The sequence below is a fragment of the Rhincodon typus genome, chromosome 48 (genome assembly GCF_021869965.1).
Source record: "Rhincodon typus isolate 14 chromosome 48, sRhiTyp1.1, whole genome shotgun sequence".
Classification (NCBI taxonomy): domain Eukaryota; kingdom Metazoa; phylum Chordata; class Chondrichthyes; order Orectolobiformes; family Rhincodontidae; genus Rhincodon; species Rhincodon typus.
This window is the reverse complement of record NC_063379.1, coordinates 333,252-355,630: the sequence shown is the minus strand read 5'-3', so window position 1 is coordinate 355,630 and position 22,379 is coordinate 333,252. Positions and strand designations below refer to the sequence as shown.

The window sequence follows — 22,379 nt, the reverse complement described above, 5'->3', positions numbered from 1 at the left end:
TATCAATTGTCAGTTTATTGAAGCAAGCACTATTTTCCCTGTAGATTGAAATATTTGCTGTAGGCAAAATCTGCAGATTTGGTTTCTTAAATTTAACATCACAAAGCACAAAATCGTAGTCTTCATTTCATTCTGTCTTTTACGAATGTACATGTCTCTCTTTTGAAGATATTCATCACAGAGTCGATATTTTTTTCAAACAGCGTTTTTGCTCTTAACAAATACAAACTAAACAAATAAGTGATGCCATCAAAACTGTAACTGGGTGATCAAGTATTTCAGTGGGAGGTGAAGCCATCAGTTTACCTCATTTTAACGTCTGTGTCAGCAAGTCATACTGTCACTAAAGGTAATGTCAGTTAGCTCAGTTGGCCCCAGTGACACCAGCAGGATGGGTTTAATTCCAGCAACAGCTGAGATTACCATGAATGACTCTCCTTCTCAACCTCTTCCTTCGTCTGAGATGTTCTGACCTTCAGGCCAAACCACCACCAGTCTTCTCTCTCCAATGAGAGAGCAGCCCCATGGACTTGGAGGACTACAATGTCTTTACTTTTTCTATGATTAGAATCAGTCATTAACCCTGAAGAAGGTCAGAAAACAGCTCGGTTATTCTAAAGTCAACAAACACAAATACTAAAAAGTGTTACCCAGCCAGATCAAAGCCTTATCCACATCGAATTCGTAGGACATGTCTCCATCCACAAGGCCTGGTGTATCTATGAAGGTCACCAGGAAAAACATTTTCTGCTTTGAGGTGCTGATCTCAGTCGTCAGGTAGTCTGTCACTCCTGCAGAAGCAAGGAAAGTCAAAGGTAAATAAATGATTCTCCATCTCATGCCGTTTGGTTTGCAAAGTTCTGTATCAAAATACTTCAAGGGTAACAATGTAAATCACAAATAATGAATGCATTATTCTTTCACCTTCAGTATATGATAGACATCATTAGTGGCTTAACATTTGCAAATGCAGAGCATCTTCAATTTTGTACGGAATATTAATTATGGCATAAAGCAGTCAGTAACAGAATGTTACAATGCAGAAGGAACCCCATCCCTTCAGGTTGGTTATGCATGCTGCCTGAAATACCAATCCACGGAATGTCATATCAACGTTGTTACTCCCTCATACACTTCCTTCATGCGTCCACAATAGTCAATCCAAACCACTTTAAGACTACCTTTCTGTTTTAAGTAAATTCCACGCTCTTCTGGAATATGCCTTGCCAAATACATGCAGATATTTCATACGCATTCTGAACCATATTATACACCTGCTCCCGCTGCCTCTGGGGATTTATTGAATCTGCACATTAAGATCTTTCTTGTCTTCAGATCTTTCCAGGGTCTTACCATTCAGAGAACAATTGCTTGCCTTGTTAGCCCTCCCCCAGTGTAATACTTTACACATTTATCGGTTTACTTCCATTTGACATTGCTCTGCCCATCAGATCAGGCAATTCATATCCTCCTTCAGTTCACAGCTGTCAACCCAGTTATTTATCAACATACCAAATGTTATAACAGCTGCAAACTTCGTGATTAAATCCCTACATTTATGTCGAAAATATTAATCCACACCACAAAGTGCCATTGCCCCAACACCAAGTTCCACTGAACGCCAGTGAAAGCCAACGACCAGTTACAGAAGCAGCCGTTCGCCATCAAACTGTGCTTCTTCTCTCAGAGCCAATTTCGGGTCCAATGCACCATCTAATCCTGTGCCTGATGGACTCTCTGGCCTCTATCACCAGTCTGCCATTAAAGTCCTTCTTCAAAGCTTTGCTTAATCCATGGAGACACATCAAGTGCATGACTCTCATTAACACTCCTGGTTACTTCCTCAAAAAGTGTCATCAGATTTATCAAACATCACATTCCCTTAACAAATTGATCCTGACTGCCCCTGATAACTTGCAGGAAATCATTACATTGTTAACATTGTGAAGCTTCATTTGATTGATGTGACATGCATAGCCGTTATTTAGAACATAGAACATGGAAGAGAATGGCGCAGTACAGGCCCTTCGGCACACGATGTTGTGCCATCCTATTACCCTAGTCTAAGATCAAACTACCCTGCATACCTTACATTTTGCTATCGTTTCTTCTCCTATTTCATGTAAAATCTAAATTATCGTGAATGTACCTTCGATCTGTTCCAGAGCTTGGAATTGTGGATAGAGATGTAATGTAGCATGACCCTGTGTAAACAAGGAAAATGATTAAAGACTACAGATGCAAAGTCCTGCAAACAAGTTTTTTTTTCATAACCCTGGTGATGTAAGAGGGGTCGGTTAGCTCGGTTGTCTGAGTGGCAGGTGTACTCACTAGAGTGAACACAGTACACTGGATTCAATTCCCACACTTGCAGAGGTGATCATGAAGGATTCTCCTTCTCAACCTCTCTCCTCGCGTGAGACGTGGTGAACCTCAGAACAAATCACCACCAGTCATCTTTCTCTTTCATGAAATACTAGGATGATAGTGACTTTACCATTTGGTATATGAGCATTTGTAATATTGTTCCAAAGAATGCAAATACGGAACCAGTCAGGGAGTGACGGTTGCAGAGCGTGAATGTGACCACACGAGTAATTCTGAATCCCAGACTAACGCTGTGGGGACATGGGCTCAAATGTCACCGTAACCATGGGTTTACTGTATGTGTAATGTATCTGGAATTCATCTCTATAATGATAAGCATCAAAAGATCCTCATTTATGAAAACAGACAGAAAATCTGATTCACTAACACCATTTTAGGCAAGGCAACAGATCGATCTTTTCTCATCTGGTTGACACGTGACTCCAGGCCACGAGCAGGACAGCTGATTCCCTCAGGCCGTTTAAGCAAACACACCTGATGCCCTTATCTGATCTGGTCATTCCTGTGACTCCAGGCTCACAGCAATGCGGTTCACTCTCGAGGACCTGCAAAGTGCCTAGAAAACTAATCAGTTCAAGGGCAACACAAACAGAAATCTCCGGAGAAACTCAACAGATCCGACAGTACCGTTGGAGAGAAAAAAAAGGTGGACAGTGGGGGAATCGTGAGTGATAGCGGGAGACAGAGTCCAAGGAAGACAGCCAGGCAAGCAAAGGGAAGGATAATGGTGAGCCAGGAGAAAGAAAAGCTGCTAATGGGGACCATTGTTGGGTGAAAATCGGTTGCTTGTGCTGAAAGCAGCCCATGTCAGGCTCTAAAGTTGTTGAACTCAGTATTGACTCCTGAAGGCTGCAGTGTCCTCAAGCGGAAAATGAACTTGTGCTGAGCTCGCTTACTTCTTTACCCCACATCCCCTGTCATATATTCCCCTTTCCTAAGCTACCATTAATTCTGAAGAAAGATCAATGGACCCGAAAGATTTACTCGTTTCTGTCTCCCCAGATACTGCCAGACCTGTTGAGTTTGTCCAACAATTTCTGTTTTTGTTTCAGATTTCCAGCATTCACAATTTAGCTTCGCTTTATTTTACAGTTCAAAGGCAATTAGGGATGGCGACCAAATTCTGATCTTGTCAGCAATTCCCCACTTCTTTTCGAAGAACAAAGTTAACTGTATCAGTGCTGTGTGTGTTAGTTTATTTCTCAGTTGTCAGGACGACAGCAACGGCATTGCAATTTGTCTTTCAGATACACAACTGTAAGCTGCATCTGGTCCCTATCAATGCAGCAATGGTCATTGGCCAAGCATTACGCAATTCAAACTGGCCTAAATAATGAAATTGTGATTATTATTATTATTATTATTATTATTATTAATCAATAATTTCCGTTCAGTGTCATTGGGGCTGAGAAAGCGGGTCAAAGCCACCAGACGTAAGTGAAGAAAATAATGACATCGAATGTGATGATTACTAAGAATTCCAGTAAGTGTACTCGAGAAGAGGCTCCCTGCTCTTTGACATTCGCCACTCGCCTGTGTTCAGGGATCTCAGATGAGTGAAAGCTCAGCGATGATTCATGATATTACTCACCAGGAGTGACTCCCTTTTCTTTCCACTGGTGACAAATGGAAATCCTTGTGTCTCGGTTGCAACTCCTGTTTTCTGTATATGTTCCTCAATGTACCTAAAATTTTTAACGATTCAACATGCAAATATCATTCTTACAGTCCATGGGTCATACACTTGGCTATTGCTGAGGAAAAACGCATTTTGCTGAAAATATTTGACTTGCTGAGACCAAGATAATTAGCAATACGTATCAACGTAAAGGGACAACAATACCTGAACTCTAATGGAAGGGATAGCACATGAGTTGATGAATAGACTGACTGATCGAGCTGTTACCATGGAGAAAGTGCCAGTCAGGCGATGGCTGATGGTTAATTGACACGCTTTATTTAAATATTAACACAGATTGGAGGGCTAATGATTTCAAAATTTTGCCTTGAGAAATGAGCCAGAGAACGGTTGTCATCTGCTAAATTTCATTGAAATAGGCACAATATGTGAATGATCATGGTCAAAGTTGCACTGGAGGAGAAGTTGTGTTCATTGTATTTCTGCAATGATGATACCAAGGCAGGGATTCAGTAATAATGAGAGAAACAGAGGCAGTGAGGATCCTGAGAAATACAGCCAGTATGACTGAAAGGAGGAGAGTCAAGGACGACGTGGAGACACAGTCAGTATTGCTTAAAGGAACAGAGGCAGTGAGGACCTGAGACCCACAGTCAGTGTTACTGAGAGGATCATAGGCAGTGTGGGCTCTGAGATAAGCAGTCAGTATGACTTAAAGGAGCTGAGGCAGTGAGGACCCTGATGTACACACTTCGTATTACTGAGAAGATTAGAAGTCGTGTGGAAACTGAGGCATGCAGTCAGTATTGCTGACAGGAGCAGAGGCAGTAGAGATGGTGTGTCAGGCTATAAATATCCACAGCATGAATAGGCAGTGTGAGTGCCCTGACTCAGACAATCAAAATCGATATGATGAGCGGACGATTTGAGGGCAAATCTGAAAGGAGCAGACAAGAAAAAGAAATAATGGAGCCCCTAAACATATAATAAATGTACAATGCCTTTAACTTTACCTTTTTGTCATCATTGTGCTTTCCAAATTAAATTGGCACTTGTCTTTGTTTCATTATTCCTTCCCAGTTGGTTGGACGTCTGGTTTTCGGTGTATAATAATGCCAATACTGTGGGTCCATCCCTGCACTGCCTGAGGTGACCATACATTCTCAAGCTTTCAACTCGCCTGAGGCATGGTGACTCTTATGTTAAACCACCTCCAATCGTCTGTCTCTGACGAGACAGCAACTCAATGTTCTGGTAAGACTATCGTGGCTTTACCTTTTCAGTCTTTGTGGCATTTTTCACCACTTCTTGTCTTGTATAATTTCTCCAAGTGTAACGCTGTTCTTGTATTAAGACACACTTTTTGTCAAGTTTTGTTCACTGTTTTGTAAATAAATAATATACATTCTGTTCCATTTTCTACAAGGCGCCCTGCATAAAAAGCCTCACTAGATTGGTCAGATCAAGCCACCGTTTTCATAAATCCGCCCTATCTGCTGGGAAGTGACCCCGATGGCTAAGGTGGACGTCTGTATCCAGTGAATACTCTTCAAACATTTCCAGTGAATGCATCCGTCCCAGCCTTCGTCAATGCCACAATAGAAAACATGAGATTGGTCTGCTCACCAATTGATGAAGGAACTTTTCCCAGCTGAATGGTTGCCCATCAGCATCACTGTGATTTTATTCCTTGGAGCCGAGAGTCTGAGTCCCAGCTGCTTGGCGATTGCCACCAGTCCTACAAACAACAGATAAGAAAAGAAAATTAGAAATTTTATGTAAAGTCCATAAAACTGGTACATTTGAAACAATGACATGACTATGGTCACCTCGGTTAGAACCCAGTCAAAATGATTCACCCTCGACATCATTGATAAGTCACTAATATTGTATCAATTTCTCTTTGCTGCTATAACATAGTGTGTATCCCAATGAGCAAAATATCTTAATTTAGCAGACAGACTGTTTCCTTTCTAAATGTTTTAAGACAACATTTAAAGAAAGATATCAGGGTACTTGAGAGACGGTGACATTTAGCCACAGGGACTTGAAAATCTTTCTAACGCCCGCCCCACCCCGTCCCACCCCCAACCCACACCGACAACGACGAAATTTCAATCCATTGCATGCCACGAGACATAAACAGAGATTCTGAAATTGTGAAACTTAATCAGTGTCATATTAGTTTCCGGTACACAGTATAAGTTTCTATGAAAAAATGAGGTGTTAATTTTTGCTTAATCCCATGCTCTTAACACTTGGGTGCGACTTTAAGTAAAGAACGGGATTTTACAACTCGTACAATGACATAAAATCTCACTTTCTACTGATTTAATTATTTTCTCTCTGTCTCTATCTCTCTTTCTCTTTCTCCTTCTCTCTCCCTCTCTCTGTCTTTCTCCCAAATAGTAAGTATTCTACGCTGTCTTACATCTGTAAAAAATTCCAAATTTTCCCAATTTTTAGTTGTGTTGTTCTCACAATCTCAGTTCTCCACCTTATCGATGCCATATACATGATATATCATATAATGTATAATATATCAGCATGAACCAATTTCTTGCATTTAAATTCTTGCACGGTGTTTTTAGGCACTGCATAAACAAAGAAGAATAAATATTTTCAGTTAACGTTTCGAGTCGAATGACCCGACCTCAGAATAGATTTGACGAAGGGTCATTCAACCAGAAACGATAACTCAGATTTCTGTCCACAGGTGCTGACAGACACGCTGAGATTTTACAACATTTTCTATTTTTGAGTCTGATTTACAGCATCCGCAGTTCTTTCGGTTTTTATTGAAATGTTTTCAGTTTGCCATTATTGGAATTGATCATAAAAGTCGAGCTAAATGTCTGCTTTTCAATGCACTGAATTTTTAAAAAATATTGCTTCACAAAAATACATGGACATGCACGTTCAAAAGACACAACTGACGTATAGAAACACACCCCTTAATCAACTAAAACGTCCATGATCTGCCATGATCCCGTTGAATGGTATAAAAGGCTCGAAGGGCTGAATGTTCCAAAGGTATGTCAGTTCTTATTACAATCAATTTTCAGGGCAGGAAGGATTAAGCTTTGATACTCTGGCAAACATTCTTAAAACAGGCTCAATGGTACAACTTTGAGTGGAGTGTAAGAGCAGATCTATAGTAACCATTCAGGAGGGTTTCTTGACGTAGTATCCAAACATAGAAAGTGTTATACTGGACGTGGGAAATGAGCCCGCTCAGGTGAGTGAAGTTTCGTTGTGGGAGCATTACACCATGAGTTTTAAGATATTCATAGAGAGGGATAACAGCAGTCCTCGGGTGACAGTGTAAATTGGGGGAAGGTGAACCACAACAATAGTAGGCACGAATTGGAGAATTTTGATTGGAGGTAGCTATTTGAGGATATATTCATCTTGGACACGTGGGAGTCTTTCAAATGGCTGTTCAGGAGTGGCACGTTCCTGCGACAACTAAGGATAGGTGTGGCAAGTTACGTGAACTTTGTTAACGAGAGAGGTTATGATCTTGGCCAGAAAGAAAAAGGAAGCTTACGTAAGGTGTAGGAGCACGTTAAGTGACAAAACCCTCGAAGTATACAAGAGAAGTAGGAAAGAACTTAAATAAGGAATTAGAAGGGCTAAAAGGGTTCATGAAATGTCGTTAGAAAAAAGAATTAAGGAGAATCTCAAGGTTTTTTATACACATGTAGAAACCAAGAGGGGAGCAAGAGAAAGAATTGGCCCAAACAAAAACAAAGGAGGGAATATATGTGTGATGTAGATTAGGCAGGTGAGGTCCTAAACGAATACTTCGTGTCAGTATTCACCAAAGAGAAGGCATTGGTGGAGTATGATCTCAAAGAAGGGAGCATAGATTATCTAAGCCAAGTTGCTGTTAAAAAGGTGTTATGCATCTTTGGAAGTATTAAGGTAGATAAGTCCCCTGGTTCTGGTAAGATCTATCCCAGAATATTCAGAGAGGCAAGAGAACAAATTTTTGGAGCGTTAAAAGACATCTTTGTATCCTCTTTGGCCACAGGTGAGGTCCCACAACACTGGAGAACAGGCAGAAAAGTCATATTATTTAAAGGTGTAGCATGGATAATCCAGAAAATTACAGATCTATCGTCCTCACGTCAGCAAAAGGGAAACTTTGGAAACAATTCTCAGGGACAAGATCTATGTGCATTTAGAAGCAAATGGACTTATTAGCGATAGACAGCATGGTTTCGTCCAGGGAAGATCGTGCCTCACTAACTTGGTCAATTTTTTTGAGCAGGTAATGAAGATGATTGACAAGGGAAAAGCGGTTGATGTTGTCTACATAGACTTCAGTAAATCCTTTGGCAAGGTCTTTTTTGCAGACTGGTAGAAACAGGTGAAGTCATTTGGTATCGGGGATGAGGTGAAAAGATGGATACAGAACTGACTTAATCATAGGAGACAGAGGCAGCGAATGAGAACGGAATGAGGGCTGTGATTAGTGATATTCCACAGGGATCAGTGCTTGGACCTCTGATACTTGTGATCTATACAGGTGATATGGAGGAAAACGTAGCTGGTATAACTAGGAAGTTTGCAGACAACACAAAGATTCTTTGAGTAGCGAATACTGACGACGTTTGTCGGGGACATAACAGGATATCGATAAGTTGGAGTTATGGGAAGGAAAATGGTAGATGGAGTTTAAATGTGAAGTGATTCATTTTAGAAGTTCACGTACAGGTAGAAATCATACAGTGAATGGCAGAACACTTAAGACTATTGATATGCAAAGCGATCTGGGTGGTAAGGTCCAAAGATCACTGAAGCTGGCGTGTTGGGTAGATAAGGTAGTCAAAAGATCTATGATACGCTCACCTTCATTGCAAGTGGCATTAAATATAAGGACGGACAAGTTATGCTGGAGCTTTGCAGAAATTCAGTTAGGCCACACTTGGAATATTGCATACAGTTCTGGTTACCACACTACCAGAAGGGTGTTCGTACAGGAGGGTACAGAAGAGGTTGCCAGAACGTTGCTTTCTGTAAGGTATATTAGCTATGAAGAAAGGTTGAATAGACCAAGTTTGTTTTCACTGGAACGCAGGAAGTTGAGGGGCGACCTGATACAAGTTTATAAGATTGTGAATGACATGGATGGAGTGTAAAGTATGAGACGTGTTCCTAGGGTGAAGGAGTCAATTACAAGAATACACAAGTTCAAGATGCGGGGACGGGGCGTGGGATAAATTTAAAACAGATGTGCCAGGCAAGTTTTTCACACAAAAGGTGGTCAGTGCCAGGAATGCGCTGCCAGAGGAGATGGTGGAAGTAGACACAATAGCAGCATTCAAGAAACATCTTCCGAATAAATGACAGGAAGCGAATTGAAGGATTGTAGATCCTGTAAATGAAGAGAGTTTTATTATGGAAGGGTAAAATATGTTGCGCAGGCTTGGAGGGACAAAGGGCTTGTTCCTGTCCTGTATTGTTCATTGTTCTTCTTCTTTGTTGAGAGAAACATCGTTGTTGACGTGCATGTTTCTCTGATGTTAACCACAGAAGTTGAAACAGTTGCTATGAAGGCTTCTGGGAGCCTTGGGTTTAAAAATTGGGGCATACAGTATAAAAGCAACGAAATGATGCTACACATCTACCAGTCATTGGTCAGACAACATTTGGAGGATAGTGTTACTTGAGGAGAATGTTAAAGCCCTGAATATTGCTTAAAGGAGATTTGCTAATATAATAGTAGAATGAGGGATTCTGTATACAGGGAAAGATGAGCGAAATTGTGCTTATTCTCCTTGGACTGGAGAAGATTAAGAGGTAACTTTACTGAGGTGTTAAAAAATATGATAAACTTTGTCAGGGAAAAGAAGATAATTCGGTTTCCACCAGTTGGTATGTCAGTTCCTTGGAGTCACACTTTCAGAATTATCAGCAAAACAGCTTGGAGTGAAATGAGCAGCAAAACCGATAGAAGTGCTGATGCTGGAAAAAAAAACAAAAATTTCGAAAGAAATCCAGCAAGTCTGGAAGCATTTGTGGAGAGAAATCAGAGTTAACTCTCCTAGTCTACTGACCCTTCTTCAGGTGTGGAGAAACTTTTTTTTTTACTCAGAGATTTGGAATGTGTTGCCTTGGAAAGTGCTGGAAGCAGATTCCACACGAGGTTTCAAAAGAGCGATGATATATATTTGAGGGTGATGGATTGAGAGGGTTACAGAAATTAAGCTTTAGAAATGGACGAGCTCGGTAGCTTTTATTTCAGGAGCCAGTACAGGATGGATAAAATAGCCTCCTGTATGATTCGACATGCGCAGTCTTAGCTTGCTTTTCAAAGGAATGATGACGTTGTGTTGCAGAGTTCACAACAAAAGTGAGTTGAGGTGGATCCTGGAATGAAAGGGTTCTCCCATACTAGAAGGTGCATTCAACAACCCTTCAACTCGCTGGGCTGGAGAAAACTGAGAGTTGATCAGAATTAAACATATAAATTCCACAGAGATTTACAGGGTAGGAAAAGAGAAGTTGAAGCGTACACCTGGCATTCATTAAATGGCGCTATTGTCAGAGGATGCAGGTTTGATCATTCACGCCTGATGTGAGAAACAAAAGTCCTCATCGACTGGATTGTGAATCATTGTAACTCTGCAGAAGTTTGGATCATCGAATGGGAGAATGTTTACGTTTGAAATAGACAATCACTTTCACTGTCAAGGTAATAGGTGATTTGGAGTAAAGCCAGATACTTAGATGTGAATCTGATCATCATCAATGGTTACATTGAATGTCGGAACTCGTTTGAGAAAAATCAAAATCCTCTTACATCCATATTTCCAATGTATTCACTGTATGAATCAAGCTGTTCTCAAAATCTCTCCCTCGTGCCCTTTTTGTTTTTTTTAACGAAGATTGAAAGATTTGCAAATTCTTATCATTCCATCGTGATGGAGATGTTGCTGCCATTCCAATATTCGGTAAAGCCCGTTTCACTTCACTGACTTTGCAAATTTCCCTCTTGAACCATCACTCAAAATACCACTGCTCGACTCTGTGGGATTCTAAATCGTTTGTCTACCCTGTATACTTCTTCTTCTCCATCCCCACTCTGATAATTCTAGTCTAATTTGCACACTGTGTAAATTTCGCTCCTTTTTTCTCACTTTGTACATTTCACATTGATTATATCATCCTTTAAATCTCATTGACATTCCTGTATTTGGTATCGATGCCCACTTTGTTGGCTTCATGGAAATGTCGTGACTTTAAAACAGCAAGTTGACTAAAAGTTGTAGTGAAATGCATAGCGCGGATTTCAAAATGTAAGGTGAAAATAAGGGAAATATGTTGATAAAATTGTACAAATCCTGTGCAAGCCTTATAGCAAAACCTGAAGCTGTGAATTTGTGGGGTGCTTCTCAGGTGCGAATGTGTGGTGTGGGTGTAAGCGAGAAAGTGTGTGTACGTGTTTGACCATTTGATTCATTGTGTGTGTGAATGTGTTTGTGTGTGTGCACGTGATTCTTTCAATGTGTCTGCGTTGAGTGAATGAGTTTGCTTGTGTTTGTGTCAGTGTTTGTGTAAGGGTGTCTGTGAATGAATAAACGTATAAGTCAGTCAGTTAGTGTGTGTGATTGTGAGTGCATATGCGAGTGTGTATATGTGTGTGTGAGAGAGCGGGGGAGTGGTTCTAACTTGTGTGTTTGCGAAAGAGAGAAAATCTAAGATTGTGAATGCGTGTGTGATGTTACTCCACAGTTTTAAATGATAGTTCTGCAAAAGTCCCGTTGACTGCACCATTACAGAGTTCAGCTTTCATGACACCCGAGAACCGAATGACTCAGAAACTCTGAAAAAAAGCTGCCTCTCTGACACAGCAGCTGGGAATTCAGCTCGTTAAAAATATCCTTCTCTCTGGGGTGCGGGTCGGGGTTTGGGGGAGCTCCTTTAAGAAGTGGAAAGTTCCCCTCATTCTGAGTCAGGCGATCTGGATTCAATTCCCTCCTGCTCCAGAGGGTGCAACAACGTTCCTGAAAAGATTGATTAGAAAATATTTGTAACATTTGTCCATTCTCTTACCCTGACTTGAGTCCGTGTAGAGCAAGTGACATTGCCTGAGAACATTCTCGTGAACAGAGAGACACAAACTGTTCGAAGATTTTGAACTGGGCCGGTGCCATAAGAAGGGACGAGGAATTTGCGTTTAAACAGTCTGTCTGACTGACTGCTTCAGAATCATGAGTCCTGCCTCGCAGGCTAAAACATATCTCATATTTGGTACATTTTTGTCTCTTGCCTTCCTGCATTTGAAATAGAGTGATATTCTGAGTTGATGATTTTTGGATGTTCGCCTGAGGAGGGACAATGTCAATTAAATAGCATTGTATTGGAATGGATACAGGAACAGAGAAGGGTTCAGCTTGGCTCTGGAACTCAGTCAGCACGGGTGGCCAGAAGTGGAAAAACGTGTCAAAAACTGCATTCCTCCATTCTGCATTGTAGCAATATTAAAAGCAGAAGAAATGCAGATGCTGCGAATCAGAGACAAAAACCGAAAACACTGGAAAAGCTCAGTGGATCCGGCAGCGTCTGTGGAGAGAAATCAAAGTTAACATTTTAGTTCCAGTGACCCTGCATCAGAAATCTTCTCTCCACAGATGCTGAGCTTTTTCAACGATTTCTGTTTTTATTTCTGGAAAAGCTCAGTGGACTCAGCAGCATCTGCGGAGAGAAACCAGAGTTTACGTTTCAGGTCCAGTGACCCTTCATCAGAACAGTTCTCTTCGCAGATAGAACATAGAACATAGAAGAGTACAGCACAGGACAGGCCCTTTGGTCCACGATGTTGTGCCGAACTTTTACCCTAAAGCTAAGGTCTATCTAACCTCCACCCTTACTTTATACTATCATCCATATGCCTACGTATAGCCGCTTAAATGCCCCTAATGAGGCCGACTCCATTTAATTTTAAAAAAGCAGTGCTTAAGAGAAAGACCACTACTTCAGAGCTCGGACAGAATCAATGGGCCTAATGGCCTGCTTCTGCACACTAGTAATTATTGGACTCTGGTCTGCAGCTCTAAGCTGGGAATAAATTACAAGAGCAATACAGAGAGGAACGTAGTTTTAATTTTCGCAAATTCCTGCAAGGCATCCAACATCCTGAACAGTAAGATAACCTTCGTATTGAAGAAAGGTGGACTGCAAGTCAGCCGCAAAAAAAAACACAGAAACTAACAATTCGAGGCAAAAGGTATTGAAGTGGTCTGGTGGAAAGTGAGAATTGGTGTTACATTAAAAAAAAGCTGTAGGAACGCTGTCCTTTACCATTTGCAGGAATAATATAAGATCAGGAAACAGAGATACTCTTTTAAGATTGGAAGACAGAGCGAAATTGAAAGAAAAGTGAAACTAGACGAGGAACATCATAAAATAACAGAGTAAGACATTATTACTGGATGAAGTTGGAAAGTGACATTTCATCACACGATAGTTAAGTGGCTACATTTTGGAGGGAATATGGATTTTCCAAGTCAACCTCAGAACACAAGTGCCGAGGAAGTGCGAAGGGATTTAGAGGGCTAGTGGAGCAGATTCTCAAATTTCTCACATCATTATTGTGGGCCAGGCAACCTCTGTTCAAATATGCGAAGAACATAGCCTAGACCCGAACTTTAATCTTGTTTGAAGGCAAGTGTAAGGTACTGTCTTGCATATGTAATGCGAGTGGTCATGCTACTCAGCTTTCAGCAAACCAAGTTTTCTGCATAAACTCATTTAAAATACAAACAAAAGAAAGAAGAATTTTTATAATTTTAACTCTTTTGATAAAACTAACAGAATGTTAGACTGTTTAACTGCAAAATTGTTCGAATATAATAACATTGAATAAAAACACCCTTGGCAAAGTCAAATTCAGTAAATAGATTGTCTCACATGATGTTTCTCCAACTGGAAGAAAAGAAAACCTAAGGCCATCTTACCTGTGATTTCTGCTTTCCCCAATTTCTATCCTTCACAAATTAACATTGATGTCGGAAGTCCAGTTTTGACTAATGAACTGACTCATAATCATCTGCCATTTTTGTTGTTCATCTTACAATTTTAATTCTCTGCTCTTCCACATGAGTTCGCATTACTTCAGGAAGTGAATTTTTGAACTCCAACAAAATAACAGTCTCTCTAAGAAAGTCATATGTCTAATCTATTTTCAATGCCCTTATCCACTTCTCAAAGATACTTCATTTGATCCTTTCATTTGTATGCACGTTTGAGCAGGTTCCCTCCTTATATTCATAAGACGTTGTATGTAGGCTTCTGGCACTAGTTCAAATAGATTTAAGATGGCCTTTTTCACCTAACCATAGTCCCCAGAGGCCTCCTCTGATAGTGATGTGAAAAACCTCAATAGCTGTACTTACCATCTTTGTTTGAATCAACAATACCCACATGGTCAACGGCCATTTAAATCGTTTAGCCAGTTTCCCAAATGAAATTTGAACAAAAAGGTTCTACTTATTTCTCTCCGAACTTTGGTAACGCTTGGACATATTCAAACAGATCCCCATCAGGCTTTTGGCTACGATGGGTCTGCCCTTTGTCAGTGCCCTCATCACTAGTCATCCCTTCTACCTTTGCAAATTCAGTCGACTTTCCTCTTTCATTGCCAACTTCTGAAGTTCAAAATCTTTCTGTTTCCCCCTTTCTTGTGCTAGGGCCATCCTTTCATTTTCTCTGCCCTCTTTTTAATCTTCATTCAAACTGTGAAAAAATTTCCTTTTCTATCTCATTTTATTCTGCAAGGGCCATTCTTTCCTTTTTCTTTCCTTCTGCCAGAGCTAGTCTTATTTTCCCTTTCTTTCTGTTCTGCTAGGACTATTCTTTCCTTTCCTTTTCATACTGCTCGATCTATTCCTTCATTTTCTTTCTCCCTTGGCATTGCCTGTAATTCAAGCTGCTTCGTTTGCAATTGAATGTTCCCAATTTCCAATGATTCCTATTGTATTCCTGCAGATGCTGGGCTCTTGCTGCAATTATTTCCACTTTCTTCGCAAACACTACTTCAACTTGCTTGCCAACACAAAAAGCTTTGCCTTGCTCACTTTCTGGAAAACATACCGAACGATTTCTTCCACACTGAAAATACCATTATTACACAAGAGACTCCTCAGTTAAAACAACTGAATACATGACCCGAAAAAAAGCAACACTCGCTAATCACTGCATTTGAGTCACATCATCCTCAAATCCAGCTGGAGTCAGAGATTGCGATCGCGGACACGCCCCCAATTTGTTATGGACCACGCCAAACCCCTTCAAATATATCAAGGAGATAGCCTAGACCCTAACTTTTATCTTACTTAAAGGCAAGTGTAAGGTGCTGTGTTCCAAATGGAATTCGAGTGGTCATGCTGCTTAGCTTTAAGGAAAACATACTTTATTCTTACACCTGCTAAAATACGAAGAACAATTGCTATAACGTTAACTCTATTCGAAACCTTAGCAGAATAGTAGTCCAGTTATGCACTAAATAGCATCTGTTCCAAAAGGGCAACATCGTATAAACATACCCTTTGGCAAAGGCACACTCAGTGAAATATATTGCCTTACGCGTGATGCTTCCCCAGCCCAGGAGGAAAGAGCACCAAGGGAAAGTTCTGGCAGGGGAGAGAGAGAGAGAGAGACTCAAGCTTTTTGCTGTGACTGAGAGAGATGTATGACAGCTTCGACAGCCAACTTCAGAACCCCAGCAACTGAAAGCTAAGTTAAAACACTGGTTCTGTGACAACCTGACTGCACCCATTCAGCATGCTTCTTTTATCTATATTAAGAAAAGAAACAGGGTTTCGCAAGCTGATTACTTTATTGGTTTGGAAGAAACAATTCGATACCACTAGATTGAAATATCTCATCAAAACAAAAGGGAAGAAAATGAATCTCTCAAAGCCACTGGATCGTCACACCATTGCAAATGTCAACACGTCTTCAGGAGTCAATAAATGTCAAAAAGGTATTGAGGTCCATTTCGGGAAGAAACACGTCAAAACATCGAAATTAAAAGATTTAACAACACAGAACATTAGGTTTGGTGGACTTCATTTTGACAGTGTCCTTCCTGTTATACAGAAAGGTACACTGCCAAAGTGCAAAGAGTGCTGTCATTGAAGAAATCATTTCCAGGCTGAGAGAAAGGAAATACTAATTCTGTCATTTAATTCGTATTAACATAATCAATTATGGATAAATTAACGGTAAACTACGATGAATGCTCGAGATCTAAAACAAAAACTGAAAAGGCTGGAATTAGGTTCCTCAACAAGAAGCAGCTGTCGAGATAGGACGGGAGTTAATGTTTCTCAATAAATATGAGCTATCTTCAAAGCAAGTATTTTACTCTTATACTGTCTTGGTTTGGACGACTCACTTCATATTCACAGCACTCTGTGTCCTTTCCTTTTACTTATTCATTACATTTCTCGTTCTGATCTCTGTATTAAGAAAATCTGTCCTGTGTCTTCCATCGTTAGAGGTGTCTCTTAACCAAGACACACCTCACTGAGAAAAGGACATGTAGCGACTTAAAACACGGGTCAGTGTTTGCTAGAAAAAATTATCATCTTTTGTTTCGGCCATTCACAGGATGTGCGTGTTGCTGACTACATGAGCATTTATTACCCACCTCTAATTACTCCAAAGTACAGTTAAGAGTCAACCACACAGTTCTGGGACTGGAGTCACATGGAGCTCAGATCGTATAAGAATCGCTAATTTAATTCCTTAGAGGACATTAGTGCACAACAAGAGTTTTTCTGACAATCAATAATGGTGACATGGTCATCAGATTGTTATTTTTCAAATTAAAATGCAATTGTTTACCATGGTAAGATTTGAAAGCAGCTCCCCACAATATTAACAATGTTTCAGATTTCGAGTCTGGTAACAATGCCACTGGGCCTTTTCTTCTGCCTTGAAAGCATCACACATCCTAAGGAGTTGAAGAGCTTAAAATAGGGCACTTTGGTTAATGAGACGGTATGAGCCATTGGATCCGGGAGCAGAAGTGGGCCATTCGGCCCCTCGAGCTTGCTTCGCTATTCAGTTGGATCATGGTATTCCTCACGTCCACTTTCCTGCCTGTTCCCCATAATACTTCATTCCCCAATTTGTCAAGAATCTGAACCTTACATATCAATGGCTGGCTCACAGCTCTCTGTGATAAGAATTTCCAAGATTCACAATCCTCTGAGGGAAGAAATTCCTGCTCATGTCCGTCCTAAATGAATGATCTCTTCTTGTAGATTACGAAGAGTCTTGACAGGGTAAATATTTCCAGGATACTTCAGAACACAGGAGAACCTAGAGCTAGGGAACACAGTGTAAGAAAAAAGGAGTGCCAATTTAAGTGATGTTAGTTGTGAGGTCAGTGAGGTATCCGAATGGACAGTGACAATAACAGTGAGGTCAGTGATATATATGGAGGGACAGTGATGGTGAGAATGAATTTAGTGATGTACAAGATTGGCCAATGACAACAAGAGTGTGGTCAGTGATTTGTCAATTGTAATAAATTGAGATCGCAGGATGGAACTCATGGCGTTTCAGTTCACACAATTTTTGCGAGCAGATTATGGATTCTGCTTCTTTATGTAGTTATGATGACCCGTCTCTCTCTCTCTCTTTCTGTCTCACTCTGTGTGTGTGTGAGTGTGTGTGTGTGTGTGTGTGTGAGTGTGTGTGTGTGTGTGTGTGTGTGTGTATGCGCGCGCGTGCGCACATGTGCCACTGTCCCTATCTCTTTGCTGCTCTCTCTATCACTCATCCTGTCTCTTTTTCAATCCTTCACTGTCTCACCATTTTGCTTTCTCTGACACATCATTTCTTCCTCACCCTTTAATACACCATTGCTGGATATTCCCTAATCACTACCAGTACCCCAGACATTGAGGAGGATGACCCTGCTGGATGAAATGGCTGGGCTGTATACTGGCCTGGGGCTTTATATGTACTTGAATCACTTGGAGTGAGTTGATTAACTTTGTTGTTTTAGTGGGTAGTTAGGGACAGATACATGACAGTCAAATGTAAGCAAGTCCAGGGAAGGTCTGTGGATGTTTCCAAATCACAAATCAGATTATTTTTAACAGTAAAGTGGTAGTTTCATAATCTTTATTGATGTTTCTCATATTTTAATTACACACTTATTCATCAATGCTCTTCCTTGTGATGAATTTTGAGTCCAAAATTTTCATGGACAATGTTTCCACCGTCCTTCTCCCCAGACTTAGCTAAAAGTTAAATGCCTAATTAAGGCCTTACATAATGCAAACTCATTTCACGGTTGGTCTCAAGCTGTGCTATAAAAGGGAAACCCTTGCTCATCTCTAATTCATTCTCATCGAAACGATGGAGCGAGGCAGGAAGTGAGCATTCTTCTAAAGAATGGTGCAGCCAATAATTTTACAGATAAAGAATATCTTCTATCCTGTGCTCGCAACCTTTGGTGTTCCAGGTAGGTTTCAGACAGGGTTACTGGACTCAAAACATTAACTCAGTTTCTCCCTCCACAGATGCTGCCAGCCTGCTGAGTTCCTCCAGCTGGTTTGGTTTCTGTTTGTATCAGATCTCCAACATCTACAGCTCTTCATTTTATTTAATTAATATATCTGTTTGTCTAATAGTTGCAGTCAAACCTATTGTGAATTGTTATGTTATAGCGTACATACGAGCAGCAATAGGTCACTCAGCACTTCGTGCCCGTTGTGCCTTTCACTGAGATCATGGCTGATCGGTGACCCAACTCCACTGACTTGTCTCCAGCCCGTATGACTTCATACGATTGTGCAACCAAAAAAATGTTAATTTCCAAAATTGAACAATTGATCGAGTAAAAACTGCAGTTTGTAGAAAAGATTTCCAAACCTCTCCCACCCTTTGTTTGAAAAGTGTTTCTAATGTCTGTTTTCTCTGTTTTGAAGTTGGGCCTCGCCATTTGAGAAAGAAATGGGAAATTTCTTTCCTGTTTCTTTGTGGTTCGTATGAAGTTAGAATTCAGAGCCTCAGAAGGTAGTGGACCCAGAATCCTTCAATATTTTCAACACAGATATTGATAGTTTCTTCTATGATGGGGAATAGAGGGACATTTGGAATCGATTGAATGTGGAATTCAAAACTTAAACAGAACAGCATAATCTTATTTAATGGCACAGCAGGCTCGAGGGGCTGAATAGGCTACACGTGTTCTTGTTCCATAAGTCCATACACAACAGAGAGATGTGCATTTAGCTGTGGAACCTGCTTTTTGATACATTGAAAAAAAAGATCGCCCCAGCCATGATTACTTTTTCAGAATTTATTTATTTTATCTCTTTAAAACTTTCATTCTTACTTCTTGGAACGTGAGACGGTCTTTGTTATTCATCTTGCATTGACCTTGAGAAGGTACTGGTGAGCCTCCCTCTTGAAACACTGATTTGATTTGGTTTAATTTATTCTTGTCATATATGCATAGGTACAGTGATAAGTTCTGTTTTGCTTGCTGTGCAAGCAGATCATACCACACAAAGTGCATTACAGTAATAGATCAGAGCAAAAAATACAGTGCTACTACTGCAGAGAAGGTGAAGAAAGAGTGAGATCAACATTAAATTTAGAATTTGAGAGGTTCATTCAAGTCTAATAGGAAAAAAGTTGTTCTTGAATCTATCCGTACGTGTATACAGACTTCTTCTGCCTGATGGAAGAGAGCGGAAGTGAGTATTACCGGGATGTGGCGGTTGAGCGGGGAGTGGAATCTTTGATTATGTTGGTTGCTCTTCTGATGCAGTGGGGATTATATATGGAGTTAACGAATGGAAGGCTGATCTGCATGATGGACTGACTGTGTTCACAACTCTCTGTAGTTTCTTATGGTCTTGGAAAGAGCAGTTGCTAAACCACGTTGTCATGAATCAAGATAGCGTGCTTTTTGTGCTGCATCTCTTAAAAATAGTCCTTGCAGTCCGTCAATGTAGTTGTACCCGCAATGAATTGCTTCAAAAGGATTACCATTAATCCTTGTGTTTATGACAGTAGAAAATCTCACAATTTATAAGACACAGGACAGCATGTGTACATTGACACACGATATGTCATAAGACCTCATATTTTATTCCACGGAATGCGTGTGTGTCGCTAGATAGACCAGCACTTCTTGCCCATCCGTAATTGCCCAGAGGGCAGTTGAAAGTCAATCATATGCTGTGATTCTAGAGTCACATGCAGATCAGAACAGGTAAGGACCTCAGTTTCCTTCCTTAAAGGACGTTAGTGAATCAGTTGGTTTCTCCCCTCACAATTGACAATGATTCAATTTCCATCGCTCGTTTCTTACTTCCAGGTTTCTATTGAATTTCAACTTAATGAACTCAAATTCAAATTTCTAATTCAGATTGGAACCATAATCCCGAGAATATTATCTGTGTTTCTGAATTCATAGCTGGATATAATGCTACTAGACCATCACCTCTCCTTTTTTGTGTGTGTCTTCTCTAACTTATCTACTTTTCTTTCTTTCTTACAGCAAACCTCCTGGCAACTGTGATTCTATCGAGAGAAAATTGCGGCATTTCCAAGTCTATTTCAGTCTACATGCTGGCTATGGTGACAGCAGATCTGCTGGTCATGCTCATTAATGTCATTTTGTTTCACATTCTGAGCAGACGGTTCCCATATTCATTCCTCTCCTACACTGTGGTTATCAAACTCATATTGTACATGAGCTGCACAAATGTGTATCTGTCGGTGTGGTACACAGTCTGCTTCACTTTTGACCGATATGTAGCTATATGCTGTCAGAAACTTAAAACCAAGTACAGCACAGTGAGAACTGCATCCAAGGTCATAATAATTGTCTCGGTGCTGGTATATTTAGAGAACATCCCTTTTTGGTTTACATATGAACATCAACGCACAATTAACAATATTCAGTGGGGATTCCGTCCCAATGTGACCTTTCTCACATCACCTGCAGGTGCAACGTACTCCAGGTTGCAAAATGTATTAGTTACATGGATTCCTTTCATTTTGATATTACTATTTAACGGTTTGACTGCCAGACACATTGTAGTAAGCAATATTAGTCGCAGGAGACTCCGGGCTCAGCAGGCTGAAAATCAGAGTGATCCAGAGATGAAAAACCGAAGGAAATCAATTGCTTTACTCTTCCTGGTGTCGGGCAGTTTTATACTGCTGAATATGACATCTGCAGTGAGTTCTTTGATCAATACCTTGGCTGTGCTTGACCAAATACACTATACCTCACCCCCATACATTGCCGCTGAGACTGGGTATCTGCTCACTCATTTGAGTTCTTGTACAAACACGTGCATCTATGCAATGACGCAAACTAAATTCAGGGCAGAGCTACATAACGTGTTGAAATCTCCTTGGACAATTGTTTTGGCAATGGTCAATGCATTAAAAAAAAACACTGAAAAGTTTTGGGTGCTACCTAAAGCTTAAATTCTGAAAGTGCTCCTGTGTAAAATAGCATTTTTTTTACATTTTGCAGAACATTTACAAGGAACTCTAAATGTTAACTCTATTTATCTCTCTCTCTCTCGTTTTCTGCACAGACGCTGCCAGAATTACTGAGTTCCTCCAGCATTCACTTGCTCGTGCTTCAGATTTTCACAATCCTCAATTCTTTGTTTAAATCCTTGAGCAGAAACTGTTTCTTCTTGTGAAAAACATCATTCAAAAGAAATCAGTTCCTGTATGATGCGTTTGTTGTGTAACATTCTCTGAAATCGAATGTAGCAGTTTCCATCTGGAACGAACGCAGAGTGCTGGAGAAACTCATCAGGTCTGGCAACATCAGCGGACAGAGAAATTGTTTGATTATTTTTTCAAATCCAGGGACCCTTCCTAAGAACTGGAAGCAGATAGAAATGGTATTTAGAGAGATAGTAGGAACTGCCGATGCTGGAGAATCTGAGATAACAAGGTCCAGAGCTGGATGAACACAGCAGGCCAAGCAGCATCAGAGGAGCAGGAAGGCTGACGTTTCGGTTCGAGACCCTTCTTCAGAAATGGTATTTATTCTGGTTGGGAAGAATGAGGGATGTTTCCTTTTGAAACCATTCACTTTGCACTCAGGTTTCAATGAAAAGATGAGTGTTTTAAGTACCACAGTTGAGGATGAACATATGGATGTCATCATCTGTTCCTTTGATCCTCAGGGAATGGAATACTAATGTAGGCTAATCGAACTGGGGTGAGGTATGTGTGTTTTCAGAAAGACAGAGAGGAAAGAAAGGATGGTTGGGTAGATTCAGTCTGAGCTGGAATATGTACGATCGCCAGAAATGATTTTGGATTGGAATATGCA

The 22,379-nt window shown here is 40.5% G+C and overlaps 1 protein-coding gene across 1 annotated transcript in view; it reads right to left on the bottom strand.

The window, feature by feature from the left end:
* The window catches only part of LOC125487981, a 28,773-nt gene extending 14,040 nt beyond the window's left edge, over positions 1 to 14,733 (bottom strand). The window contains exons 1-6 of the mRNA XM_048620727.1: positions 14,645 to 14,733; positions 12,092 to 12,177; positions 5,654 to 5,765; positions 3,980 to 4,073; positions 2,150 to 2,204; positions 651 to 791 (exon numbers count right to left, since the gene is read on the bottom strand). Coding sequence (XP_048476684.1) covers positions 651 to 791; positions 2,150 to 2,204; positions 3,980 to 4,073; positions 5,654 to 5,765; positions 12,092 to 12,177; positions 14,645 to 14,733 — 577 coding nt within the window. The remainder of the gene's footprint in view (positions 1 to 650; positions 792 to 2,149; positions 2,205 to 3,979; positions 4,074 to 5,653; positions 5,766 to 12,091; positions 12,178 to 14,644) is intronic.
* Positions 14,734 to 22,379: the final 7,646 nt, after the last annotated feature.